Source organism: Trypanosoma melophagium (assembly GCF_022059095.1).
Source record: "Trypanosoma melophagium isolate St. Kilda chromosome Unknown ctg3segment0, whole genome shotgun sequence".
Classification (NCBI taxonomy): Eukaryota; Euglenozoa; class Kinetoplastea; order Trypanosomatida; family Trypanosomatidae; genus Trypanosoma; species Trypanosoma melophagium.
This window is the reverse complement of record NW_027125162.1, coordinates 211838-237387: the sequence shown is the minus strand read 5'-3', so window position 1 is coordinate 237387 and position 25550 is coordinate 211838. Positions and strand designations below refer to the sequence as shown.

The 25550-nt window shown below is 39.8% G+C and overlaps 10 protein-coding genes across 12 annotated transcripts; all 10 read left to right on the top strand.

Moving 5' to 3' along the window:
- Positions 1-132: 132 nt before the first annotated feature.
- Positions 133-3174, top strand: LSM04_000115 (Cyclophilin-type peptidyl-prolyl cis-trans isomerase domain; the record flags this gene model as incomplete). The annotated part of the gene is made up of 1 exon (XM_067337021.1): positions 133-3174. One exon carries the CDS (start codon positions 133-135, stop codon positions 3172-3174), a length of 3042 nt encoding a protein of 1013 aa, XP_067189559.1.
- Positions 3175-3511: 337 nt separating this feature from the next.
- On the top strand, positions 3512-5404 carry LSM04_009251 (uncharacterized protein; the record flags this gene model as incomplete). Its single annotated transcript, XM_067337020.1, has 1 exon — positions 3512-5404. One exon carries the CDS (start codon positions 3512-3514, stop codon positions 5402-5404), a length of 1893 nt encoding a protein of 630 aa, XP_067189990.1.
- Positions 5405-5679: 275 nt separating this feature from the next.
- On the top strand, positions 5680-8463 carry LSM04_002389 (uncharacterized protein; the record flags this gene model as incomplete). The annotated part of the gene is made up of 1 exon (XM_067337019.1): positions 5680-8463. One exon carries the CDS (start codon positions 5680-5682, stop codon positions 8461-8463), a length of 2784 nt encoding a protein of 927 aa, XP_067189665.1.
- Positions 8464-8970: 507 nt separating this feature from the next.
- On the top strand, positions 8971-10125 carry LSM04_004832 (WD40 repeat; the record flags this gene model as incomplete). The annotated part of the gene is made up of 1 exon (XM_067337018.1): positions 8971-10125. One exon carries the CDS (start codon positions 8971-8973, stop codon positions 10123-10125), a length of 1155 nt encoding a protein of 384 aa, XP_067189794.1.
- Positions 10126-10595: 470 nt separating this feature from the next.
- Positions 10596-12490, top strand: LSM04_003424 (uncharacterized protein; the record flags this gene model as incomplete). The annotated part of the gene is made up of 2 exons (XM_067337017.1): positions 10596-10791; positions 10869-12490. The coding sequence occupies 2 exons, from the start codon at positions 10596-10598 to the stop codon at positions 12488-12490; spliced, it is 1818 nt and encodes a 605-aa protein (XP_067189717.1).
- Positions 12491-12892: 402 nt separating this feature from the next.
- On the top strand, positions 12893-16588 carry LSM04_008028 (the record flags this gene model as incomplete). 2 transcript variants are annotated; one of them, XM_067337015.1, is made up of 1 exon in its annotated part: positions 12893-16588. In XM_067337015.1, one exon carries the CDS (start codon positions 12893-12895, stop codon positions 16586-16588), a length of 3696 nt encoding a protein of 1231 aa, XP_067189946.1. The 2 variants fall into 2 exon arrangements, with proteins under 2 accessions (XP_067189946.1, XP_067189947.1); XM_067337016.1 differs by having other exon boundaries at positions 14525-16588.
- A 337-nt stretch (positions 16589-16925) lies between these two features.
- LSM04_006214 (uncharacterized protein) lies at positions 16926-17900 on the top strand (the record flags this gene model as incomplete). Its single annotated transcript, XM_067337014.1, has 1 exon — positions 16926-17900. The coding sequence occupies one exon, from the start codon at positions 16926-16928 to the stop codon at positions 17898-17900; it is 975 nt and encodes a 324-aa protein (XP_067189858.1).
- Positions 17901-18109: 209 nt separating this feature from the next.
- On the top strand, positions 18110-19721 carry LSM04_007041 (the record flags this gene model as incomplete). Of its 2 annotated transcripts, none has more annotated exons than XM_067337012.1 (2): positions 18110-18296; positions 18481-19721. In XM_067337012.1, 2 exons carry the CDS (start codon positions 18110-18112, stop codon positions 19719-19721), a joined length of 1428 nt encoding a protein of 475 aa, XP_067189893.1. The 2 variants fall into 2 exon arrangements, with proteins under 2 accessions (XP_067189893.1, XP_067189892.1); XM_067337011.1 differs by having other exon boundaries at positions 18110-18450; positions 18524-19721.
- Positions 19722-20255: 534 nt separating this feature from the next.
- LSM04_009614 (GPI mannosyltransferase 2) lies at positions 20256-21842 on the top strand (the record flags this gene model as incomplete). The annotated part of the gene is made up of 1 exon (XM_067337010.1): positions 20256-21842. One exon carries the CDS (start codon positions 20256-20258, stop codon positions 21840-21842), a length of 1587 nt encoding a protein of 528 aa, XP_067190007.1.
- A 489-nt stretch (positions 21843-22331) lies between these two features.
- LSM04_007628 (IQ motif) lies at positions 22332-25367 on the top strand (the record flags this gene model as incomplete). The annotated part of the gene is made up of 1 exon (XM_067337009.1): positions 22332-25367. One exon carries the CDS (start codon positions 22332-22334, stop codon positions 25365-25367), a length of 3036 nt encoding a protein of 1011 aa, XP_067189926.1.
- Between the last annotated feature and the right edge of the window lie 183 nt (positions 25368-25550).

Here is a 25550-nt window from a genome sequence, read left to right as displayed (position 1 = left end):
TTAACACCTGTATACAGTTTTCTCTGTTAATATTAAACTGTTTGTTTTTTATTATTTTTGTTTTCTTCTTGATTGATGTACTACTTTGCTAATGCGAAGGAGAAAGGAGAGGCGATTTACAGATAGACAACCATGTCGGATTGTGATAGCAGCAGCCAGAAAATTCATCATCAAGAAAATACGAATAATAATAATAATAATAATAATAATAATAATAATAATAATAATAATAATAATAATAACAGCAGTGATGATGATGACTTTCTACCTTCTATTCCAGAGGCGTTATTACATCACCCGCAGGATGAAACAACAGCCACAGGGATCTCTTTTTCTACGACGATAACGCGAGAGAAAAGGCCCCGTTCCTCTAGTGGAGAAAATGGAAATCCCATCCATAACAGTGATGCCTGGGATAACCAACGGGGAATCAAAAAATATATACATAGTCATAATAATGAAAAGATGCATGAGGAAATAGCAGAAGAGATGAATAGTGTAGAATGTGATGAAAGGAAAGAGGAAATGTGCGTTATGCAATTACTTAATAGTGAAGGATATCCTACACCCTCGCTATACGAGCGTAGCTACCGTCATGATCCTATTGTACATGATGTTGCTTTAGTGCAGGATGAGCTTGGAGCGCTGATTGTTACAATTGATGCGATTGGAACACTACGCGCCTGGCGTAAACTTCCACGTGGTGTATTTTTCATGGGAGAACGTCAAGGAATTTTTCCACAAACTGATACAGATCAGGTAAAAGAATCGGAGGAGAGTTTGGTAGAACACCACATATTAGCGGATTCTATTAACTCTTCACTTTTCGTAGTACGAGTTACTCCACGTGTAGAGATGATAGCTGGAGTTGTGACAGTACTTGTAGAGGTTCGTCGAGTGAATTCTACCTTAATGGCGGTAGAGTCACGATTATCTTTTCAATTTAGTGCAACACTTCGGAATAAAAAGTCATTATCATACTGGAAAGAAACTGTTACACGAAAACCCTTCTTATTACATTATGATTATCAGCCGTATGTTGTTTTTTTCGTATCGGAAGCACGTGGATCTAGCGGCGTTATTTTATTTCCTTGCTTTAACAAGAGAACTTCAGGTGATAATGCAACTGCAATCGTTATACCATCTCATCCAATAAGTACCGCTAATCTTGTTATCTGCTGTCAACAACACCTTTCAAGTGGATTGGTCGTTTTAGTGGATGAAAAGGGTATTATTGACTACGCACGTATTACAACGCGTTGTGATGTTGAGGGAAACATGATCCTATCTCTTAGTGTTATTCCTGGTATCCCAAATCGTGGTGCAGCAGATCCAATGATGTTACGTAACTGGATTGCATTTGAGCGTCGACAAAAAACAGGTTTTTTCACTTTACTTCGTGAATCCGTTGTGAATGCAAAATCCGGTAAAACAATGATACCACTTAGTGTACGTTTCTCTCCGAGTGGAAAATATTTCGTGGTGGCGAGTTGTATTTTATACAATGGTCATGTGCGTGTATGTTCATATGTATTTGATTTTGCTAGTGGAGGCTTTCTCTGCCGTGGTGAGACGGAGGAAGTAAGTGTGCCGCAGTTACATAATGAGATATCAATACAAACAACACTTTTATCCCTGCGAGGTGTGGTATTTGATATTGTTGTGGAAGATGCGGTTGGGAAAACAGCACAGGGCGGGAGAGTTGGAGGTGTGTGGGTGTTTGTGCCAGAGATTGGCATGAGTTCTGCGTTAGAGGGACATGTGTGTGGTAGAAGGATATTTGTATTTCGGGCTTCCATTCCAACAACAATAATGATAGGTGGGAATAGTACTACTAGTAATAATAATAATAGTAATAATAATAATAGTATCAGTACGGCTAATAAGATAACTTCAAATACACCCACGGGGGAAATGAAAAGTGATATGACGAGAATGACGTTCCACATGGAACAGTTACCGCGTTCAATTGGAGATGTTGAGAAGAATATTCGTGAAACTCTATTACCAGCAGAATCATCATCATCAACAACAAAAACAATAACAACAAGAATGTGTAACTCTTGGCGTTTAGCTGCACCGCTGTTATTACTTCGGCAAGCCGTTCCAGCAAGCCAAGCACTAAAAAATCTTGTGGCACAATCTCCTGTTGGTTTGGCACTTTCACAGGAAGATGTTAAACGACTTTTTGTTGTTCCAAGTAGTGTAACTCTTGCTGCTAGTGCTAGTGGAAGTCGTTCTTGTGTTAGCGCTGATGATCCAATTTTCTGTACTACTTCATTTGGGGAAAATGCTCTTATTTTGTATACAAACTATGAGGCTTCTATCAAAGGCAAAATATTGGGAGGAGATACCACAGATACTGTTACAACCGGTATGGATGCAGATACGGTAAAGGCAGAACAGGTACGTTATGAAAAGATATTGACAGAATTAAGTCAGAAGCGTGATTTTAATTGTGGTGATCTTCAGCAATTACAGTCCTCTGTTCATTCTGTGGCTCCACGAGAACCTGAGGATACAGATAGCAGAGAACAAGAAGAAAAAACAGAATCTATATCCAAGATAGAAAATGATACGAGTGAAGAAGATATTGATCTGGAGGATCGTCGAGTAAAAAACATTATTACAGCTTCTACATCTCGTAATATAGAATTGGGTGATAAAAATATTTATGCCTCTTTTTCTATAAGGTGTTTTGGAACAATTACAGTGCATCTTATGCCATCTTTTGCTCCCAAAACGGTTGAAAATTTTATTGGATTAGTAAATCAAGAATTTTATAATGGTCTAACATTCCATCGTGTAGTTCCAGGATTTATGATTCAAGGTGGATGTCCAGTAGGTGATGGAACTGGTGGCAAGAGTATTTTTGGTGGAACATTTGAGGACGAAGGGTTAAACATAATGGAGTTTTTCCATTATCCAACTGTTTATTGGGTTTGTATGGCAAATCGTGGACCTAATACGAATGAATCACAGTTTTTTATTACAGTTGGGGAAAAGGCACCGTGGTTGAGTGGTAAACACACTGTGTTTGGATTTGTGGTGGGAGGGAAGTCAGTGGTACAGGCAATCGTGCAGACGGCAAGAGGGGAAAATGATAAACCACTAACACCCGTTGTGATTGAACGTGTCGTGGTTACAGAGAAGTTTAATAATAACGACAAGTGACACATATATGATCTAACAAATAAACAAACAAAAAAAGAAGAATGTAAATTAAAAAAAAAATGACTAAAATGAATAGACTGTGCAAGTAATGTGTTCATTTTATTTGATACCAATTTAGAGTTATGTTCCCAGGTGTACGCATGTCTTTTTTTTTTTTTTGTTTTATCTGTTATTATTATTATTATTATTTAGTAAGAATAGTAAATTTTTCCGGTTTCTTTTTTTTAAGCCTTCGAGGGCTTTATTGTGAATACATTATAGAAGTGATAGTGGAAGTAATTTTCGGTTGCAGTTAAAAAGGGCCTGTGAAGTGTGAGAAGTATTGTCAGTGAAAAACATGTTTGACTATGACAAACTGATGTGGACAATATTCTTTCCTGTCTTCTGTTCACTTGCCATATGGTTTTCAATTGTTTTGACGCTGCTATTACGCTCAAATCTTGGCTCAGAAAGAAGAGAAGCCATTCGACGAACAATTTCTGAAATGGAGTCTAGTGGGAAACCTATTTCTCCTCTACTTCGTAGGCACAGCAAGGCAATAGTACGGAAGGCGGTAGTTGTAGTGGGTGGAGACTTTGCTAGATCACCCCGCATGCAGTATCACTCTTCTAGTTTGGCAAAATGTGGAATGTTTGATGAGATTGTTTTAGTGGGTTTTGATATGGGAAATAGTCTTATTGACTCTCTACAATCTATGCGTATCAGTTTTACTGGTATGGGTTCAACTTTGAATTCTAGTAACGATTCTAGTAAAGAGGAATATGATTGCGTCATAGACACAAGTTGTTTAATACCGCCAATTACTCCTCCTTCTTTTTTGCGTTTTCTTTTTTCCCATCCACGTCTTTATTGGGTGATATCAACAATATATCGTATGTTTATCTGCGCTGTCGTTTTTGCGTGGTTAGTTATTCGTGCTTCCTTAATGAGCGTTAATGGTAGGGGTCAATTACTTTTAGTTGATCTTATTTTGATACAATTACCTCCAGCTGTGCCTTTTGTTCCCGTTATAAAATACTTTGTTCGTCCTTGTATACTCCTAGGAAATGCAATAGCGTACTATTTTTTTATAATACCTGCCTCATGGTTGATGAAAACTGCAGTTATTGAAATACGTGAAGGATTAAAACTTCAACAAGAATTAAAACGAAATATAACTAGTCAGCCTCCTTTACGGTCGGTAATGTGCCCTGCTCTTGTTGTGGATTGGCACAATTTTGGATTTACAATTATGCAAAACGATGGTAGACCTTCTATAATGGTTTGGTTATATCGTTTATTTGAGTGTCATTTATGTCTTGGAAATGGTAATGTAACAGTTAGTCAAGCCATGCGAAGAGCTCTTTGCCGAATAGAGGAAAAAAATTCAACTAAAAAAATAGGTTTTGAATCTAAAGAAAATGAAGTTGTAGTATTGTATGATACAGCTCCATCTTTTTTTGGTCCTTGCTTACGGAGTCAATTTGTAAAAGAGGTATTGGAACCCATGCTGCATTTAACCTCTACGAGTCGCAACGAGGTTATGGGGCTATCACCTCCACCCGCATTTATTTTAAATGATATAGTGAAGAAAGAGGATTCTGCTTTAGGTACTGGGCGTAATGGATTATTTATAATTGCTTCCACCAGCTGGACCCCAGATGATGACTACACTGTAGTAGTAGACGCACTGGTGCGAATTGATAAACGTTTACAGCAAGAACTTCACAAAGAAGGAGATAATGATATGACGCAACCCTCCCCCCATTCCCCTGTACAACCCATTTGGTTTCTCGTCACAGGCAAGGGTGTTTCACGGGAACGTTTTGAAAAGACCGTTGCCGCGGCACATTTATCACCTTTAGTAACTGTAACAACGGTGTACTTTCAATCTTACAAACACTATGCAATGGCACTTGGGGCGGCGGATGCGGGACTCTGCCTGCATCAGTCCTCCAGCGGATTGGATTTGCCCATGAAGGCGGTGGACATGTTGGGCTCTGGACTCCCTGTTGTCGCCCTGCGCTATGAGGCACTCAGTGAATTGCTGGATAAACAATGTGGTTGGCTCTTTCGTGACGCAGAGGAGTTGGAGGAAATTATATGGAAACATCTTCTCTCTTGCAGTACTGTGCAAGATAAGACAGAGTCTTTGGAAACGAAACGAAATCACGTAATGAAAAGCAGACGTGAAACATGGGATGACAAGTGGAACGCTGCGGTACTTCCTCTCTTAGAGAGATTACTCTGATAAGGCGTACAGAAAATATAGTCCCAAGAGAGGGGGGATGGAACCAAAATAAGCGAATTCAAGAAAAAAAAAATTGAATCTGAAACTCAAGAAAAAAAAATATTTTCTGTACAGTGAAGAACAGAAAACCGACGTAATTGGTATTTTTTTTTTTTTTTTTGCTTCAGAAATTCTTGTCTTTTCTTTCCTTCTTAGTTCTTTTTCATTATTTAGACATTGAAAAGAAGAAGAAGAGCGAATATAGGAAGAAAAGAAAAGACTATAAAATATCAGATATGTTTTTTATTCGATCTGGCAGAAGTGGAAGTGTTTTCGTGAAATGCATATGGACATCCCGATCGTATTACAGTACTAGCTACTGTTTACACTACCGTGTTCATCGTCCAGGCAATCACAGACAATCACAAGCGGCGGGACGGGCCGCTGCGACTGCAATGCAATCATCAGCTATAAAAAGTACATACTGGGAAGAGAATAATGGAAGTTCAGAAAACATACAAGGAATAAATGGTGATAATAATAATGATAATAATAGAAACAACAGGAATGCTACAATTAGTTTTTTTAACAGTACTGATTCTCTACCTATATCAGGACCGACGTCTCCACAGGCTTATTTATATCGCTTGCATCATGGACGTTTCGATAGCTTAACTTCTCTTTTAAGTATGCCATATGCAGCACCACCATTGCGAATTCTCACAGATGTGCTTCGTGAAGCAATGCAATTGAAACTACATTTAAAGAATGAAGGAAGTGAAAATATACAGTGTACCAACGGCAAAGAAAGTAATGAGACCTTAGAAATATTTAAACGAATTACAAAATCTTTATCAGACCCACTTGCTGTTCGAGTACTTCTTCGAAAAGCAGTTGAAATGGTACAAGAAGTAAAAGAAGGGGTAACTGAAATGGGAGATGAACTTAGTGAACATGAGTTTCAGGAAAAATTATATGAAATAGAATGTTTTGTTGAGCAACTACGGCAATGGAAAGCTCCTGTTGCGTTGACAAATTTTAGTTCTAATACTATTTCTTCTTTAGGAGATGAAGATTTTCGCTTAATGCTGGAGTGGAATCTACCGGATGTTGCTATGGCTGATATGTGGCGTACAGTTTTGGAGTTATCTAGTCTGACAGGTAATTATACACTAGCTGTTGAATCACTTGATCAACTTATTAACCTTAGTGAATTGCTTGAGCGTGTTGCAGAGAAGAAAAAGAAGAAGAATAAAGAAAATGAGCTTGAGGAGGATGAACATCAATTATTAACCTTTTCCTTAGATACTGTTGTGGAAACTGTAGAAGAAGAGGCACGACATACACTTATACCTGTATCAGCAGTTGATCATATTTATGCTATTCAGAGTTGTACATCTACACGAAAGTTTGATATTGCTTATTCTCTCTTTCAAAGGTACATGCAACACGCCCAGAATGGTATATTTCCTCTTTCAGAGCAAGATATTACGAAGGCACTCATTGCTCTTGCTGGTAGTTGTGATAATACGGCTCATTTTGCCCAATTACAAGAGTTATTGGTAGAAAGTGAAGCGGCCGCTGCTGTATCAGTTTCTGTGGAATTGTACACCGCCCTCATTGATGCCGTGAGTCGTGCTGTTGAAAACCCACAACGCATGTCTGTCGCACTTGCCCTTTACCGTCGACTGCGGGATATTGGACTCCAACCAAACGCCAACACATACGCCGCCCTTATTGCCTGTTGTGCCACTACGAGGGAACCAACGCATGCCTTTGCCTTTTACCACGAGGCCCGACAGCAGTGCGGGGTCGATAACTTTACACCGGCGGTGTACACAAATTTGCTGCGGGCGTACGCCACGGCGGGCTACGGGGCGGATGCACGCCAGACGCTGGAAGTACTCGTCGAGGCCGGCGCCCCACTCACACGCCGTGCGTTTCACGCCGTTCTCTCCTGTGCGCCTACGGTGCGGGATGCGGAGGAGGTGGTGCGGCTGATGCAGACATCCTACAGGATTACACCCACTCCACAGACGTATGCGTATTTAATTAAGACGGCAAGTGTTCATCCTCAGGGCGTATCCACTGCTCTTCGTATCTTTGACTGGCATGAACTCACTCTTAAAAGTCTACTAGAGAGTGGGAATAGGAATAAACAACTCTCTCTAGAGGCAACAGTTGATGATCATGCAGAAAAACGCACGGCCCTTAGTACGAGTGGTATGGCTGTTACATTAGAAGAAGATCTGTTGAGACAATATCCAGTTTATGGGGAAGCTGTTGAGACAGCACTTTTACGTCTTCGTGTTGACCCAACAATGAATCCAGATCTTGAATCTTACATGCGTCCACTCATACGTGTAGCTCAATTGTGTATGAATACCTTTACTGGAATGAGTCCGCAAGCACCTACACGTATTCCTAAAGGTTCTGCTATTGCGGTTCTAGCAGCTGATGTTTTAGCAAATATTGAGGAATGGTTTATTCCTTTTATTTCTTACTACTCTGCTGTAGTAATTCCGTATTCTTCACTTGCTGTATTACGACGTGGTAGTGGAAAACGAATTGATACCACCTTTGAAAAAGGACCACAACAATTACTTCATGATTCAAATTGGCGTGAATTAGCGTCAGAGCAGGAAGTTATAGTGGAAAGTCGTCGTCGTATTTTAATGCAATTTTTAAAAAAATACCGTGATTTCATTCATTTAGTTTCTCTACAAGAGGAACTAGCATTAAGCCGTGATTGTGATCGTTATGGTATTGGTGTAAAGAAGACATTTTCCAGATGTGCTGCCTTTGCATTAAATTTAGCACGTATGGATGTTGTGAATGGAAGGAAAGTGTATGCTGAGCAGGATTGCAATATCGTTTTGGTATCAGCTAACTTTGATAAGTGTGGCAAGTACGTGGTAGATCTCAAACGAGAACTATTGCCACATCAGAAAGATAGCAACATAAACTTTAGTGGATTTAAAGATGGACTGCAGCGGGTGTTGTATCACAATCCTCGCACAAGTCCACATTGGCGACCACCACAAGTTTCAGTTGCTTCTCTTGTTGATAACGGCAATTAGGCCAGAAGATGTGGGGGCGCAGTGACTAAACTCAAGACGAATTGAATTGTGATATATATATATATATATATATATATATATATGTTTATTTATTGGGATCTGCATTAATTGTAGTACCAATAATACAAAACAAAAATAAATAAATCAAACAACAAGAGATAATGATGTGAGGGATGACGGTTGGAAGCGAAGAAATAATATAGAAAGAAAATTTTTTCTTTTTAGATGTGTTTCAATATATTTATATGTTGTTGTAGGTATTACTATAAACGTGTTTGTCATTATGGTTTCTGTTTCTTTTTTTTTTCTTTTTTTCATTGCTTTTTTTGTTGCTGTTACTGTTAGCTACTTATCGGTTGGTGGTAGGTGGAAAACAAAGGAGAAAGAAGTTGCGTGGGGAGGAGCAATAACAACGAGCAAATATTATTTTTTTTTTTTTGAGAAAAAAAACGAGGGAAAAGAGTACAGCGGAAATTACGCGAGCGAAGACATATTATTAATATTATTATGACCGCAGAAAAATTGAAAGATACAATTTGTGGGGCCGCTATTATTGGACTTTCCTTTAATAATGATTTCTCTGAGTGTGTGTTTTCCCCAAATAATCATTTGGTACATGTGGCGAGATGCAAAGATAAAACAGACTGTACTACTTGGGAAATTTACGCTACTTTAGAGCAACACGACCAGTCTGTATCTGCTACTGCGTGGCATGGGGAAACAGACCGTATTTTATCATGTTCACAGGATCGTACAGCATTTGTTTGGTGCCGTAATGCTAAAGGGAAATGGAAACCGCAAATGGTATTACTTGATGCAGGTGTAAAGCGAGGCTTAACGAGTTGTGCGTGGAGTTCCTCTGGTGGAAAGATTTATGTCGGTTCTGCAGCGGCTAATATTGCTGTTGGACGTTTTGATCCAAATGATGAGTGGTGGATCTGTCGTTTACTGGAAGGTCATACTAGTACCGTAACGGCTCTTGCCCCACATCCATCAGACGATGCCTTATTAGCCTCTGGTGGAACAGATGGAAAGTTGTTGCTAGTTTCTACCTTTGTTAAGAAGATAGATACCCAGAAATCCGCTTCTTTTGGTCATGTTTATATGGAAAAACAGTTTGGGACATGGGTTCACGCTGTGGCCTGGACACCATCTGGTCAGAGACTTGCCGTTGCCACCCATGATAGTAGAGTGCATGTTATTGATATTTCATCTTTCTCTGGAAGTGCCGAAGGGCATACATGGTCTTCAAACTTGTATACGGTCAATTTGTCTATACTCCCACTGAAGGCACTCACATTTGTAGTGGATGATCACCTTGTTGGTGGGGGTTTTGATTATTATCCAGTTCTTTTCACACCAGTAGATGGTGGGGTGGGGTGGCGCATGAGTGGTAAGTGGACTATGAATCGTAGAAAGGGAGTAAAAACGGCGCAACAACTTGCACGTGAACGCTTTCAAAATGAAGCACGTATTGGGCAAGTTGAATTACTCGATGAGGAACATACACGACATAAGAATACTATCAATAGCGTTGTTAGTCTTCTTACCAGTAATTCGGCTCTTGCTGCTTCACCAGGGATTGATGATCCGGTTTTTGCCACTGGTAGTTTGGATGGTCGTGTAGAAGTGTGGACGATGGGAGACGTCACATCTCTATAGACTATCCGAAAAAAAAAAAGAGCGAGAGATGGAGAGAGAAACAAGACACATAATAGTGAAATCATTTTCTTTCGCCTTTTTTGTGGTAGTTCTTGTTGGTATTGTAGTTTCTTTTTCTTCCTTGCTACTATTGTCCGAAACGGAACCTGCTGTATTGCAAATATCGCTATTTTCAAGAAGGGTAAAAAAAAAAAAACAAGGAATGAATTGGCACGTATAATCTGTAGAAGGTAAGAGTAATGTTTAAAGCATCTACCTCTACTATTGGGAATAACCAGCTCCTTTTTGTTGTTGTAATTTGGAAATAGTTATTCTTTTTCTCTCTTCATTTTTTTTTTTTTTGTAATTCCTTTCCTAATCACACTTGGAATGATTTCCTCGTAACGGTGTAACTCATAAATAGAACGGGGGAAGGAGATGCCTACCATATATATATATAATATAAACGTAGACGAGGGGATGTGATGATGATGACAACAGCACAAGCTGACTCTGTTCTCTTTCACGGAAAGGTTGAAAAGATTGGGGCTGATGGTTCCATCCTACCGCGTAGTGTATTTCTTACACCATCTGCACTACTTGTCTCCCTTCCTGCTGGTGGTGTTACTCGAACGATAACGCTTACGAATATGATAGAACTTGGGATTTCAGAGCGTGGAACTGGTAGTAGTTCTCGTTGCACCGTAAGGTACCCGTACTTATCCTCAACTTTGCAAATCATAATGATATTACTTTATTCACAGATGCTGTGCGAGGAGTGGCGAGTCATATACGTACTGTTCAAACCGGTGGTAATGATGGTAGTGGTAATGGTGATCACCTCCGAGAGAGACATATCTTATTAGATGTACCACGTGCTGGGAAGAAAGGAGTTCCATTTGTAGAACCACCGGAGTTTTCTCGACCGAATTCTTTTCCAGCCGTTTCCTCCTTTGGACTCGGTGCAGGAAACAGCAGTAATAGTTATAACAGCAATATTAATAACACCACTACCCATCATCGTACCTCATCTCCCTCCTTCTCAGTAGCCCCAACAGAGCTGCTGGAGGTGCTTGGAACTTCCAAACGAGACCCGCAGCGTGTGGACCTCTTTGACGCCCCATCCGATACATACACCTCTCCATTCTGCCGGGAGTCATTTATTCATTCTTTAGGGAGTCCCAATGAAAACAATGCATCCATGCAGATAAATAGAGGCAATAATAGTGATGTTGGTGATAGCAATAGTTATCGCAGGAGAGAAACACCGCCATACCTCAGCAACAATTCTGTGTTGTATGAGAATGATATTACTCTTCCATTATCGCGACAGCAATCACCTACATCGTGGACTCGGTCACTGCAATCACCAGGGCGAACAAGCTTACAGGAAGATTCACCTAATGAACTTCGTGCTCAACGGGAATCTACCGCAAGTGTACAACAACGCCTCACAACCGAGCTGGAATTAAGAGAGCAAACTATAGGTAAACTAAAGGATGAACTGCATGAAAAAAATGCCTTTATTGATGATTTAAAATCCGCTCTCCGATCAAAGGAAAGTGTCTTTCAGGAAGTGCTTAAAACCACTGAACAGCTACGTCTAGTTGAAGGATCTAAAAACCAGATGGAAAAACAGCTAGATTTACTTCGAGCGGAGGTAAAACATCGTGAGAATCTCCTTAAACAGAAGGAAGAGAGTCATACAAAAGAAATGGCAACGAAACTCGCCGAATTACATGAGTCACATTCAAAAGAAGTAGAATTATTAAAAGAAGCTTTTACGCAGTATGATACACAAATGACAGAGTATGTAGAAAATCTTGAAAAGAAAAAGGATCGTGAGGCAAGAAACTGGGGTGAAAAGGAAAGATTGTTACAGAAACAAATAAACTCTCGAAAAGATGAGATTGCTGAACTTGTGAGTGCGTTAACATCACAACCTGATGATAATACTTCTGATACCCTACACCTACCAGCAGAAGAGAAAGGAAGTATTGGATGGAAATCAACACATGGATTATTATCATCTCATGAAAAGCGAGAAACGCCACGTCGGTCTCGTCAGGCGACACCAGCACTAGAATTTCGACTGGCGTCATTAGAAGAAGAGCTTGCCCGTAACCGGTTGCGTGAAAAAGTGGGTCGCTATGCTAAAACTCGAAGATTTACACTTCAAAGTAGCTCTTTTGTTAAGCGTAGAGATGATGACGATGACGATGATGATAAAAATAACGGCAACACCAATGAAGATAATAGTTATGACGATGATATGAAAAGTGAACATGTTGATCATAGAGTTACTGATGAAAATTCAAGATTATTATCCCCAGGGTCATCATTGCGGCGATTTCTTACACCTCATGTGGGAGCAGTAACAAGGTGAAAGGAATTCTTCGTTGTCGTTAACTCCTGGAACTTCACGTGGTACTCGAAACCGCGCTATTCTCTGATATTGGGAAGAGAAAATGTGTTCTGCACATTCCTCTCTGGTGTATTTATTTATTTTACCTTTTAACGTGATTTGTGTAAACATATATGTATGTGTGTGCGTCTGCGTTTATTATTATGTTTTTTCTTTGTTTCGTTGTTGTTATTTGACGTTTGTTTTATATTACTCTTATCTGCACCTGTCAGGTGTTTGCGGGATAAAGGTGTAAGTTTTTGAAGAAATACTCTATTTTTTTTTTAATTAGTTTGTATTTCATTGTTTCTCTTTTTTGTTGTTGTTCTTTATTTCTCATTAACTCTCTTGTTTTTCTTATTTTACTGTACTTAAGGAAAGGAAATGTCTCTCACACCGTACCACCTGCACTGGTCGGATGGACTCATAAAGCGTGTGGAGCTACGGCTGCGTCAACTGCATGCATGTATGGAGGAATTCTACCAGATGAATAAGTATTCCTTCACTGTTCGCGGTACGACAGCGGCAGGAGCGGTATCAGATAATGATAACCATAAGCAACGTGGGAATGAAAATGCAAATCAACCGGAGGGGCCTATCAACACTGTTGGAAGTTTTCTTCTTCGTACCTGTGTACACTCAACGTCGTTGTATGAAACACAAGTGGAGCATGGTGTAGGTGCAGATCTTGCACTTATCGTGCCAGAGGAAGTTTGCTCACTTAAAGATATTCAAGATGGTTTGTACTTGGAGAAACGACAGGAGTTCTTGCTAAAGGTAGAGAAGTATTTGAAAAAGTATAATGGGGAGATGCTTAAGAAAACAGCAACAGGAGCAGGAGAAAAGCAAAATGGTAAAAATAAGGAAGATGACAGTGATGATAATAATAATAATAATAATAATAATAATAACAATAAGGTTTTTCATTCACCAGTTATGTGGGATATTCGAAAAATTCCTTTCGGTGGTTGCTGGGCCAATGGAGAGAAAAAAATCCTTCGAATTACTTTTATTAGGGTAAAGGGAGATAAAAAGATGAAACGAGAGGTTTTTCATGTTGATATACACTTCCAACCTATTGCATTAACAGGGCGTATTGCAAGTGCAGCTGCTGTTCGTAAAAACTCGCACTACAGTTACCTTGTACAGGAAGATGCTCTCATGACAGTGCACCTGCGTAAGTTACATGAACTTTACTCCCAAAGTCAATCAATACTTCGTGCCACAGTATTTCTCAAATGCTGGGCGCATCATGTCGGTCTGATGGCGAGTACATCAGGTCATCCTGAGGGTTTAAGCGGATTCCATCTCTCAGCGTTTGTTCTACGCCTTGTTGAAGAAGGTGTTATCTCTCCCTCCATGTCTGAAGAGAATGTGGTTCGTGCTGTGTGGGTAAACCTCTCTCGAGGATTTACACCCAAGACGAGTGATAACCGCGGTAGTGTGAGCAGCGGTAAGGAGATGTGTATTTCTGCCGCGGAGGAGCGTGGGGAGGTGGCGGTGCTGCGCCTGACGGGTGAGACGATGAATCTCCTCTTCCGCACCTCCGCGGACTTCTTCGAGCACGTCGTGCGGGCCGCGGCGGCGGAGGCGCTCTCCCTTTCGGCCGCCGTGGAGGCGGTGACCCGCCAGCCCTTCCGGCCGCTCCCGCTGCGATTTGACTTTTGCCTCGCCGTCTCCTGCGGGGGGACCACCGGCGCTGGCGGCCTGGACCGGCCGGAGGCGCTGCGGGGTGTTGTGCTCGAGGCCCTCGCCCCCCGCGCCCGGTACGCGACGGTGTGGCGCTGCGGCCCGGAGACGCTGCGGGTGGCCGTGCGGGCGGCCGACGGGGAGGCGGCGGCGCGAAGTCGACTCACGCGGGGACCGCCACTCGAAGACACCGACGCTGTCGCGCGATTTGATGAGTTTTGGGGTACCGACGTCACCTCCACGCGGCAGTTCCCAGACGGCGGCGTCTACCGCTGCGTTCTCTGGAACTTTGAAGAGGCCATCAATGAGAAGGACGGTCAGACACCAATGCTACCAGCCGCAGTCGTCATGGCACGGGTACTGGAATACGCCCTGCGTCGCCATATAGCCCCAGAGGTTCGAGTACATCAGTTAATGAGTGGTCTACACGGAATACTGTACGAACGTGTAGGAGGCGAATGGCGTGATGCCGCCCCTCTCGTACAAAAAACCCTTATGGAAGCATGTAGAGATGTGGAAACTATGGTCGCCGCCATTCCAAGAACGTTGCTTCCGTGTAAACTCACTTCACTTGATATTATCGCACCTACTGAACGATACACTGCAACATTTCCAATTCGTCCCCATCTTGCACTTACATACACAACAGATGATCTAACCCAACCGTGTTTTGCTGGACTTAGTACTGCCCCAGTAATTGAACCTATTCATGCTGTTTTGACTATTGATGATAAAAATAAAATTCCTGATACTCCTGAAGCTATTGCGAAAATTAAGGGAGCCATTTGTGCTCAGCTTTCCAAGGTACTACAAGAGTACTACGGTAAAGAAAATAGCAAAGGTAAAAAGAAGAATATAAGATGGAAGAAAGAGGGTGACAGCCATCAAGGTCAAGAAGGAGTACAAGAAAAGAAAAACTTTTGTGTACGTACATCATGTACAAATCATTCTGTAGATATCATCTATAAAGGTTTTCTTTTTCGTTTGTATATTGCTCATTACCGTGAAGTTTCATTGTTGAAAGCTTTACAACGAGAATCGGAAGCTGCTATGATTGAAAGAAAATTATTCTGGAGTGTTCAACATGCTAAATTTTTACGTACTATTGCCTTTGGTCATTACAGTTACGCCACAGCGACACGTTTAGCTAATCGTTGGTTAAGTTCTATGGTTTTACTTGAATTTATTCTTCCTGAAGCCGTGGAACTACTTGTAGCTGATGCCTACCTGGGATCAAATCCTCCAAAAACATCAGAAGCTGGATTTATGCGTTTTCTTCAACTTCTCGCCACACATGATTGGTCAACTCCACTGGTTCTTCCATATGCAGTGGATGATAAAGTACAAGCAGATGCTGCAGCACTGGTACGTACCATGGGTGATCAGCAAGGTATGTTTATTGCAACTCCTTATGCCCCACTTGAGAGTCCATTTACAGCGCATACTCCGAGGCCAATGATTATGCATCGTGTAGTACAATTGGCTAAAAATGCTATGGTATTATTACTTAACCTTATTGAAGGTCGTGGTAATTCTACAGAAATTGAAGCTGCACTGTTTACCCCAGATCCCCGTGTATTTGATTTTCATATGGCGTTCCATCCACATCTCTTATTACAGCCTGATCGAGCTCTTACTCCTCCCTTTGCAGAGTTACATACTGATATAATAGAAGGATCAGAAGCAGAAGGAGAAGGTGTATTTAATAACCATATCTCCGATGGAAGTGCTGTTTCACCTAATTTAGGATCAACTTCAGCAACAACTGGAAAAGTATCATCACTAGCTACAGGAATATCACCTCTTCGTTCCTCTCGTGTGTGGCAATTAGATGAACTGGAAGAAGAAAAGAGTCGCTTCTACTTGACAGAACTTGTGGAGCGGGAACCAGCAGCTCATGTTGTGCGAACTGTTCGTGCTGTTACCAGAGATCGTTGTATGGTATTTTTTGATTGCATCGCACCGCGTGATATTTACGTTATTACTATAACACCCTCACCCATGTGGGATCACTGTAAAAAGTTGCATGATGATATTCTTCGTGTCAGCCGTGGTGCACTACTACCCGCTGATTGGACATTAGGGGCAATAGGAGCTGCAGAGGGAAAGTCTGGGCGAAAAAAAACGGCAACTCCAGCAGAAAGAACTGTTGGTAACCGAAAGAAGCCGATTGGAACTGGAAAAAAAACAGGTCAACGAAAGCATCCTCGCCAGGAAGGGACAGAAGAGGAAGAGGAAAGAAAGGGGAATGCTTTGGAAGAAGTAAAGCAACCGGTTAATCGTCATGGGAAAAAATCCCATCATTCTGCAGCAAATGAAAAAGGTGATAAAGAATTGAAGGTGTCTAAGTCAGTAAGCAACCCCAAAATGAAGAAGAGAAAATTAAATTAAAATATAAATGTGGCGTGACGACACGCCCAACTCTACAATCGATTAAGTATTTTGTGGAGTGATTCTATAAAATGATGAGTGAAATCAATGAAAAAAGAAAACAAAAAAAAAAGTAAGAACATTATTACAAATGAGTAACGAAAAAAAGAAACCGCCCCTGCAAGCAAAGGACCCAAATAATCTGATATATATGGGATTGTTTTATATGTATATTTATTTTGTTTTTTGTTTTTCTTTTACACTGTGATTATTATTATTCTTGTTTTCGTCTTTCTTTTTTTCTTCTTCTTTGTCTATTGTTCCCCCCGTAAATGGTAATAGCACTTGATAGTGCAGAATGTTGCGGCAGATAACAATACTGCTACTACCTCATAAAGTCTCTCTTTCATATACAAGTCGGCTAGTTCCACAACGAGATGCAGTAACCTCTCGACGCCCATTACGTAGGGGTGCACTCTTACTTGAACTTGATAAACCGTCACAGGATGATATAAAATCGAAGATGAGAAAACAAGGAGGAAATAAAGAGGAAGCAGAACATAAGAATAAAAATAAGACGGAATTAACTTCTACATACCATGTATCATCATCAGATGCCGCATTACCTTCCTCTAGTAGAGGTACTACTAGTTCCCATTATGGTGTTAATGAAACCTACCTTGTTCCTTCTCATTACGCTAATAAACTAGAGAAGGCAGCCCTACATGTGGATAAGTTAACACAACATTCTTTTTCTCATACAAATACATTGTCTTCTAACGCCACAGTACGTCAGCGCAAATCTATGGAAACAATGCAGATACAGGATTCCATTCTTCGCAATATGTTTAACGACGCCAATCGTCGCTGCGTTCAACTTCGAAAAGACCCCGCATCTCTGCAGGAGGAACGACGTGCCTTTCGTCTCTCACACGACCGCAGACCATCAAAGACGGAAGTTTCTCCCACTGTTCAGATCCCATTAGCGCCTGTTGCAGCATTGAAACTCGCGAAATATTTTTCCCCACACGCATCTTCCCTTGAGGCGGTACAACATGCCTTGCGGCTGCAGCAACACGTGGCGACAAATGCACTGCGACGCAGCGGCGAGAAAACACTCTTTCGTTGTCTGCGTTGTTTTCACGTGTACGCGGCACGGCCAAGCACACTTTTGCGTGACAGCACAGAAGAATCTTCGGTGCAACGTGGGCGAAAGTGTAGTGTGGGGAAGCGGCGAGATGCATTTCTGCGTAATCCTAATTGCTGTCCATTGTGTGGAAGCAAGAAGGCGCAGTGGATGATGGAGTACGTGCATTACCGAACTCATGGTTAAACAATTTTTGTAACATTTCTTTTTTTGGTTGCTTTTTTTTTTGTTTTTTGGGGAGGTGGATGGGTTATTTCATTCCAGTGTTGTTGTATACTAGTTATTATGATGATGTGCGATAATCTCTGAAGAAAAGAAAACCCCACTGTTCCTCTTGTTTTGTTTTTCTTTCTTTTTTAAAAATTATTATTTCCTCTTTTCCCTTCAAAAGACTAATGGAGTTCTTGAAACGGGGACAAGTACATATTTATCGTCGGTCTCATGTTACGATATCTGTGCGTAGAGTTGCTCTTCTCATGTTGTTAGCCATTCTCTTGTTGTGGATTCAAGTAAGGGAGACCAATTCAACTGTCGAAGATGAGAATGTTGTATATCCAAGAGTTTCACCGCAGAACTTAACTGGTTCTGGTGTTTCAACGACAGAAATCGTTCCTACTCTTACTACTACTACTACTACTACTACTACTACTACTACGAATAATAATAATAATAATAATAATAATAATAATAATAATAATAATAATAATAATAATAATAATAATAATAATTTCTCCTAGTAGTGGTGTTCCTGTTGAAGTTATTGTAGACAACAACACTGGTACTATTTATGCTGCTACCTTTGCTAATAGTAGTCATGATGGGGGTCCTTTCATTACATCACTTAAACGACTTGGATATTGTCACTATGAGGTTCATAATTTCTGTGTTGAACGGGGTACTTTACTGTTTTTTCACGATACAAAGCAATCACCCCAACGGTTTAAGGCTGGTATGCGTGCATGCAATGAATTCTCGCGACATAGTCCATCTATTTATATAAAGTATTGGTCAAATCCAATTCCGAATGATACTAAAGCAGCACTTCCAGGACCCCTTAATACTATCACGAAAGGATGGATTCTTCAATTTTGGTGTCAGGATCTCTTTCACATGACACTTTCACTTCTTCCAGCTTTTCAAACAAAAGATGCGGTTGGTCAATCTGATGCTGATGTGTACATTAGAATAGCAAGGGGAAGAAGACATAAAGGTGGTTACTGTAACGTTAAACTTGGTAATCCACTAAACTATGAAGACACACATAACGCAAAGTATGGACAAGATAAACAATTTCCTTTTGCAGGAAATCCATATTGGCCTTTTTACCGTATTTTAACAAATCGTCCAGAGAAAATTCATCCTTTAGTTTCTGGACAAAGTGTACAAACAGCATGTTATAGACATGGAATTATAGATAAACGGTATATTAAAGATATGATGGGAGCAGAAGCACGTAATTATAGTGGTACCATTCTTGATTTATTAGGTGTACCACCTGGAAACCCACTACCTTGTGGAAAAAAATATCGTGTAACAATTATTGATAGACGAGGTCGTACACGTCGATTAACGAACATACCTGCTATTATTGAACTAACGCAACGAATGGGCTTTGAGGTGCGTTCCGTAGCTTTTGAAACACTTCCTATTCGAGAACAGTTACGTGTTATAACTATGACAGATGTGTTATTAGGTGTTCATGGTAATGGACTTATGTGGCTTCAATTTCTTCCACCAGGTTCTGTTGTAATTGAATTGGTAGGAGTGTGGTACACACCGTATGCATTGCTGTGGGGTCACACCTATTTACATTCCATGATGCGTAATAATCCAGAGTACAAGCAATTGGGTGAGTATCACCCATTTGCGCATAACTTAACGGAAATTCAAGAGCTACTCGTACAGGCAAAAAGTGCGTTGGATCGCAGTAGATGTGGCAAAATACCATTTGAATCGCCTAATAATCGATTGGGTGATTTGTACGGCAGCTGTGCGCCACATTGTTAGTTCTTTTTTTTTACTATTTATTTATTTATTGATTTAAACATAAGTGAAGAGGAGGAGGTAGTGGTGGTGGTGGTGGTGGTGGGTGTATACTGTGGAGGAAGGAGAAGATCATGAAGAAGAAAAGAAGAACCGAGTGAAATAATGTGTGAAAAGGAAATTTTAACAAAACAGTAAAAATGGACGGGGATAACGAATATATTAATGTCATGTACTTTTCCTCAACTGTGCGAACTTTACTGATTTGAAAATAAGTGATCGATCTCAATTTACATTACTAATTGAAAGGAGAGAAGCGAAAAACAAAAAAGGTTGCTTTTTCTAGTTTCTTTGAAATCTCTATATATTCGGAGTGGAATTGGAAATGTGTTTGCTTGCTATTTTATTAATTTGATTTTAGTGTATATTTCTGTTTTTATTTATTTTTCTGTTTATTTTTTGATTTCTCTATGCTTTTAGATACAATGCCTTATTTTTCTTTTTCCTTTTTTTTTGTTTTTCTCGCCTTTCTGTATCCTTAAAAAAGAAGAAAGAAAGATGACTAAATCCCCACCACAAAAAGTACGAACTGACGTTCTCCTTCAACTTGCTCATTGCTCAGAGATTAAATTGTTTTTTGTCGTGTTAATATTTCGTTTGCTTATGCTTTTAGGTATGTTATTTGCTCACACCATTCTGCCAAAGATTATTGGTGTTGAACTCCTTTTTGATACAAGTATGTTGCTCCATAATGACACGAGTAATCAATGGGTCTTTATTGATTTCCCACGAAACTGGGATGTAGTGCATTTCTCTCATATATCAAGATTTGGATATTCACATGAAAACGTTTGTGCATTTTTCCCGTTTATTCCATTCATTCTTAGACTTATTTCATGGGTGCGTACGACTTTTTTGGTGTGGCCTTTAACAGTTATCCCTGTTTCTTTCCTAACTGCATTGCTTAATATCTTCGTTGGTGCTGCTACTGCAGTTATTCTTAGGCGCATTACTCTCTTAACACTTATTGGATTTGCACAAACGGAGGGAAGTGTATCAATTCATGCAGGAACCTGGTTGGACGAAGTTCTACCGTCCCCACCACCACGTTCTAATCAAAATACGACAGAAAATAAAAATTCCATACTTTTAAGACGCTGGCGGGAAGTTGGTGCGAGTATGTTAATGTGGATATTAACACCTGCTGGTGTTTTTACTGTAGTCCCTTACACTGAAAGTGTTTTTTCACTCTTGACATTTATGGGTGTGTATTTTCTTATTATTCCTCCCCCAATGGGAAGGAAAGCAGCCATGATACAAGCTGCTCTTACAGAGTTTGGGGCTGTAGTATGTTTTACAGTTGCAGGATTTGTTCGTTCTAACGCATTTGTTTCCGTTGGATTTCTTATTTATCCTATTTTTCTGCAGGTATTCTTTTTTGGGACCTATAAAAGACGATTTACTCTGCGATATGGAAATAGTGCGTTACTTTCTCGATGGCCTAGTATATTAAGATGTGTGGTATTAATAGTTGAAATAGGAATAATCTTTTCACCGTACCTTGTAATGAATTACTTCTGTTTTAATCGTTTTGTTCCCTTGTGGGATAGTACATCAAGGTCTATAATCGGTAATAGATTTTGGGCTTTTTATGGAACAATACAAAAGCGTTATTGGAATGTAGGATTTCTTTCGTCGTATTCAATACAAAATGCACCAAATGTTTTGATTGCTTCCCCTGTGGTTTATTTCACTCTAAGATCTTTTGTGAAATTGTTTTTGGACGCATCTCAGGAAAAAGTAACATCCGCCTCTTTTTCACCATGTACTGCACATGAAGAAGATGGAACTTCTAACAAGCATAACTTAAGTGGGTTTATTTCTGTATTAAGGAGGATTTTTTATGTTCTTGTAAACTCTTCAAATATTGCATGTCTTCTGCTTATGATTTTAATTGGCGTAACCATGGTTCATGTAAATGTAGTGAATCGATTTGTTATGTCATATCCAGCACTTTACTGGATCTTGGGAAGACAAATTGTGTGGGACCCGTATGGAGGCCATACTGTTGTAATGTTTCGTTTCTTTATTACATGGATTTGTATTGGGACTCTTTTCTTCCCTAATGGAATGCCATGGACATAAAGCAAACCGATTATGATGGTGATGGGTTCAACATAATTCAACATCTTTATTGTTGTGTTTGTGATACATATGTTTGTGGAAGAAAGAAAGAGCGAAGAAGGTTAATTCGGTATACGAAAGCATGTCTATTAGACGACTATTGGTCAAATGTTATTATTATTATTATTATTATTATTATTATTATTATTATTATTATTATTATTATTATTATTATTATTATTATTATTATTATTATTATTATTATTATTATTATTATTATTATTATTATTATTATTATTATTATTATTATTATTATTATTATTATTATTATTATTATTATATTATTATTATTATTATTATTATTATTATATTATTATTATTATTATTATTATTATTATTATTATTATTCCATTACGTTTATTGACGGTTCTTTTGATTTCTCTTAATTTTTCCCCTCACACTTCTAAAGAAAGAAGCTGACTTCTGTATGGGGCATAACAGTTTTCATCCATGAATTCTAAACTTAGCAGACGGAAATCGGGATCCACTGCTAGAATCCCCTCAGTGCCTAACTCGTATAGTAGGAATGGATCAACACAACAAACCCTTTCTACTAGTGTAGCTGCAGTCACTGCTGCTGCTGTTTCTACCACTATCACTATTACAACCACCACCAACAAATTGACAAGATCACGTCTTTCCGGTATGAGAGCAATTGAGAGTAAGTGGAAAGGTATAAATAGTGATAGGAGGGGTATAGGCGGGCGAAGTCGTGTGACGACACTCAACTGGGCTGATCTTCCATTAATGTATACAAGAACAGAGAGAAATCGGGATTCACTCTCTACGGCAGCATCCTCACGGAAACGTGTCCGCCTGCGACTTGTTCACATGTTGTCTGTGGCGTTCTTTTCTTCATTCTTTGTTGCTGCTATGCGTCGTGTGGTGGCGCGATATCATAAACGTGTCATATGGGAAACCGTTGAAAAGCCAAAAGCGGCATTTAAGATACAAACCGCATGGCGTGCATATTTACAGAGAAGACGTATGCGTTGTAAGGCTGTTGTAGAACTGTTAGGTCCTATTTTACATGCTAAAATTAAATGTATTCGAATTGTAAAAGAAAAGTGTGCGTTATTTCTACAACGTATTTTTAGATCACAGAGAGATCGTCATCGTGTGCATTGGTTATATCAGCAAATGAGGTATAACAGAGCGCTTAATGTGGTGCGTAAGTTTCTGGAACGGTATGTAGCGAAGCGATATTTGATGTTTATTACGCTTCAACGTGATGAGCGTGTGATGTGTGAGGAGCACTGTGCCATGAAGGCGCAATCGCTTATTCGTGAAGAACGTGCAGAATTGCTAAAAATATTACATTGGATGAATAGAAGTACACAGTTAAATTTAACGCCATTGGTAACAAAATCCATGTTGGAGTATGAGACGATGCGTTGTACTGGATACTCTGCTCGCTCTCCAGTTTCGCTAGTGACCTGGATAAAGAATACAAATAAGAACTTTTCTCTCTCTGTGGCTTCAGGTGTACATGATACACCATCCGAAATAACACCACTCCATTTATCTACATCTGGTGTGGAAACAATGGATAATTGTGACCATGTTGCTTTAGAGAATGACAATCTATCTACGTGGACCTCTCTCTTACATAATGAGGAAAGTGCTCGTCATTTGATAGATGAACTATTTAGACGAAAGATACCATCCTATCCATTACGTAAAGAGGGATTTGAGCAACCTTGTATTACTGGAGATTCTAATACTCTTCATGAGAGTGTTATGGATTCACAAATGGAAATGGAAAAGTATGGTGAGCATGAATCCTTTTCAGAATTCAGCTTCGTACCTTCCAGACCTGTTTCTGCGGGAGTAAAAAATGATGTAAATTTTCATAAACACCTTTTCCGAAATGAATTTTCATTTAATTTGATAAAAACACCACTCAATGGTATGGTAAACGCTTTTATTGAACTTTTAGTACGTACAGAGTCTATTGAACGCAAGGCGTTGGTGTCAGAGTATCGAAATTGCTATAACGAACTTATGCAGCAGGTGAATTGGGTCGCTACAACACTGCAGGCCACAACTGCTACTCCCCCACTGTATGCGTCTCTCCTCACAAACATGCAAGAGACATGGGTAGTACAACGGGCAGAGTTGTTATTCCGACAGGAGCATGAGAATCGTATTAAACTCATAGAGGAATATGAATCGATACCACTTCGTTTTCTCAATCGTCCTCTTCTTAATATTGCGGCAGAAGAGCGAAGAGCACGTCTACTAGAGGGTGTACGAAAGATACAAGAAACAGAGGAAGCAAGTGAAAGTATGAAACAGTTCAACTCCACCTCAGAGACTGGAGAATATCAAGATTGGAAGAGTCATAAAAGTTACCCACCACAACAGTCTCCAACTGGAGAGAAAATAACAATGACAAAGTCTCATGCAATGTTTCAACCCGCATACACTTCAACATCCCGGCCACCACTACCACCATCACCTCCACCAAGAAAGAGAGAAGATATTTCTACTGTTACGAAATCAGTAATAATACCACCTGGTGGACGACGATCTAAGCAACAACAGCAACAGCAGCAAGTGCATGATAGACCAATGTTTGATGTTTATCTTCCTGGATTTTCCATTCCATCACGTGCATTATCACCAGATTCAGTAATAACAAGTGAAAACGTGCGTAGCACAAACTCAATGCCTAATACTGGTAGTGATTTAACGAACAATATTGATCGAGAAGCAATAGTACAAGGTAAATTATCTACTAATTCTGGAAAAAATGCAAAACTTCCAAGTGTTTTGTCCTTTTTTACTCCACCTGATGCCACAAAAAATACTAATACTAATAACATAGTAGAATTTACTTGTTCTGGTTCAAATCGACACGCTGGCTCTATATCATCTGTTGAAAGTGAAGCTGAGGTGCTTCCACGTCTAAAACTGACTTCATCTGGTGGTCGCCTTGGTAACAGTGGTTGTAATAGTGATACGGTGTATGGAATAGAAGGTAAAAATAATAATGAAAGGAATGGTAGGTTCTGTGCAGCTTCGTTAGTGACAGGCTCTAATTTACAGAGTGTTGGAGATTCCTTACTTCTTACGAAGAGTACACTTGGAGGAAATCAAACCGCTGCAAACAGTACAATGCGTGGATTGCCAATTCCACTACTGCGTGCCTCACCAAATTTAGAGCGAAGTACTGTACCACCACTCCAAACTGTTGCGATTGTACGTGATAAAGAAACTGTAAAGCAGAAAGAAAGTGGTGCTGACTACGTTTGCGATCGACGTGGCCGTCGTGTTCCTTCTCCATTACCTACAAAAGAAGCCCTAGCTGCAGCGGCAACACTCCAAGAGGATCGTTGTACAACACCATCATCATTGTTCTCACCAGTGCTAGTCAGATCTGTATCACCAGTGAAGATACGAATAGGGCGCAGCATAGATCCACGAAAAAAAAAGGCACAAACATCGACCACGCCAACAGAGAACCTGAGTAATGCCTTATAGTTTTGTGTGTGTGTGTGTGTGTGAAATCCTCTTGTTTTCAAGTGTTCATATGTAAATTATGCAACCCTTTAAAGGAAAATGTTCCTTTTTTTATTATCTCGCTATATCTGTATGTGTAAATAAATAACTATATATATATATATATATATATATATATATATATTCTACATCAATTTCCCTGAA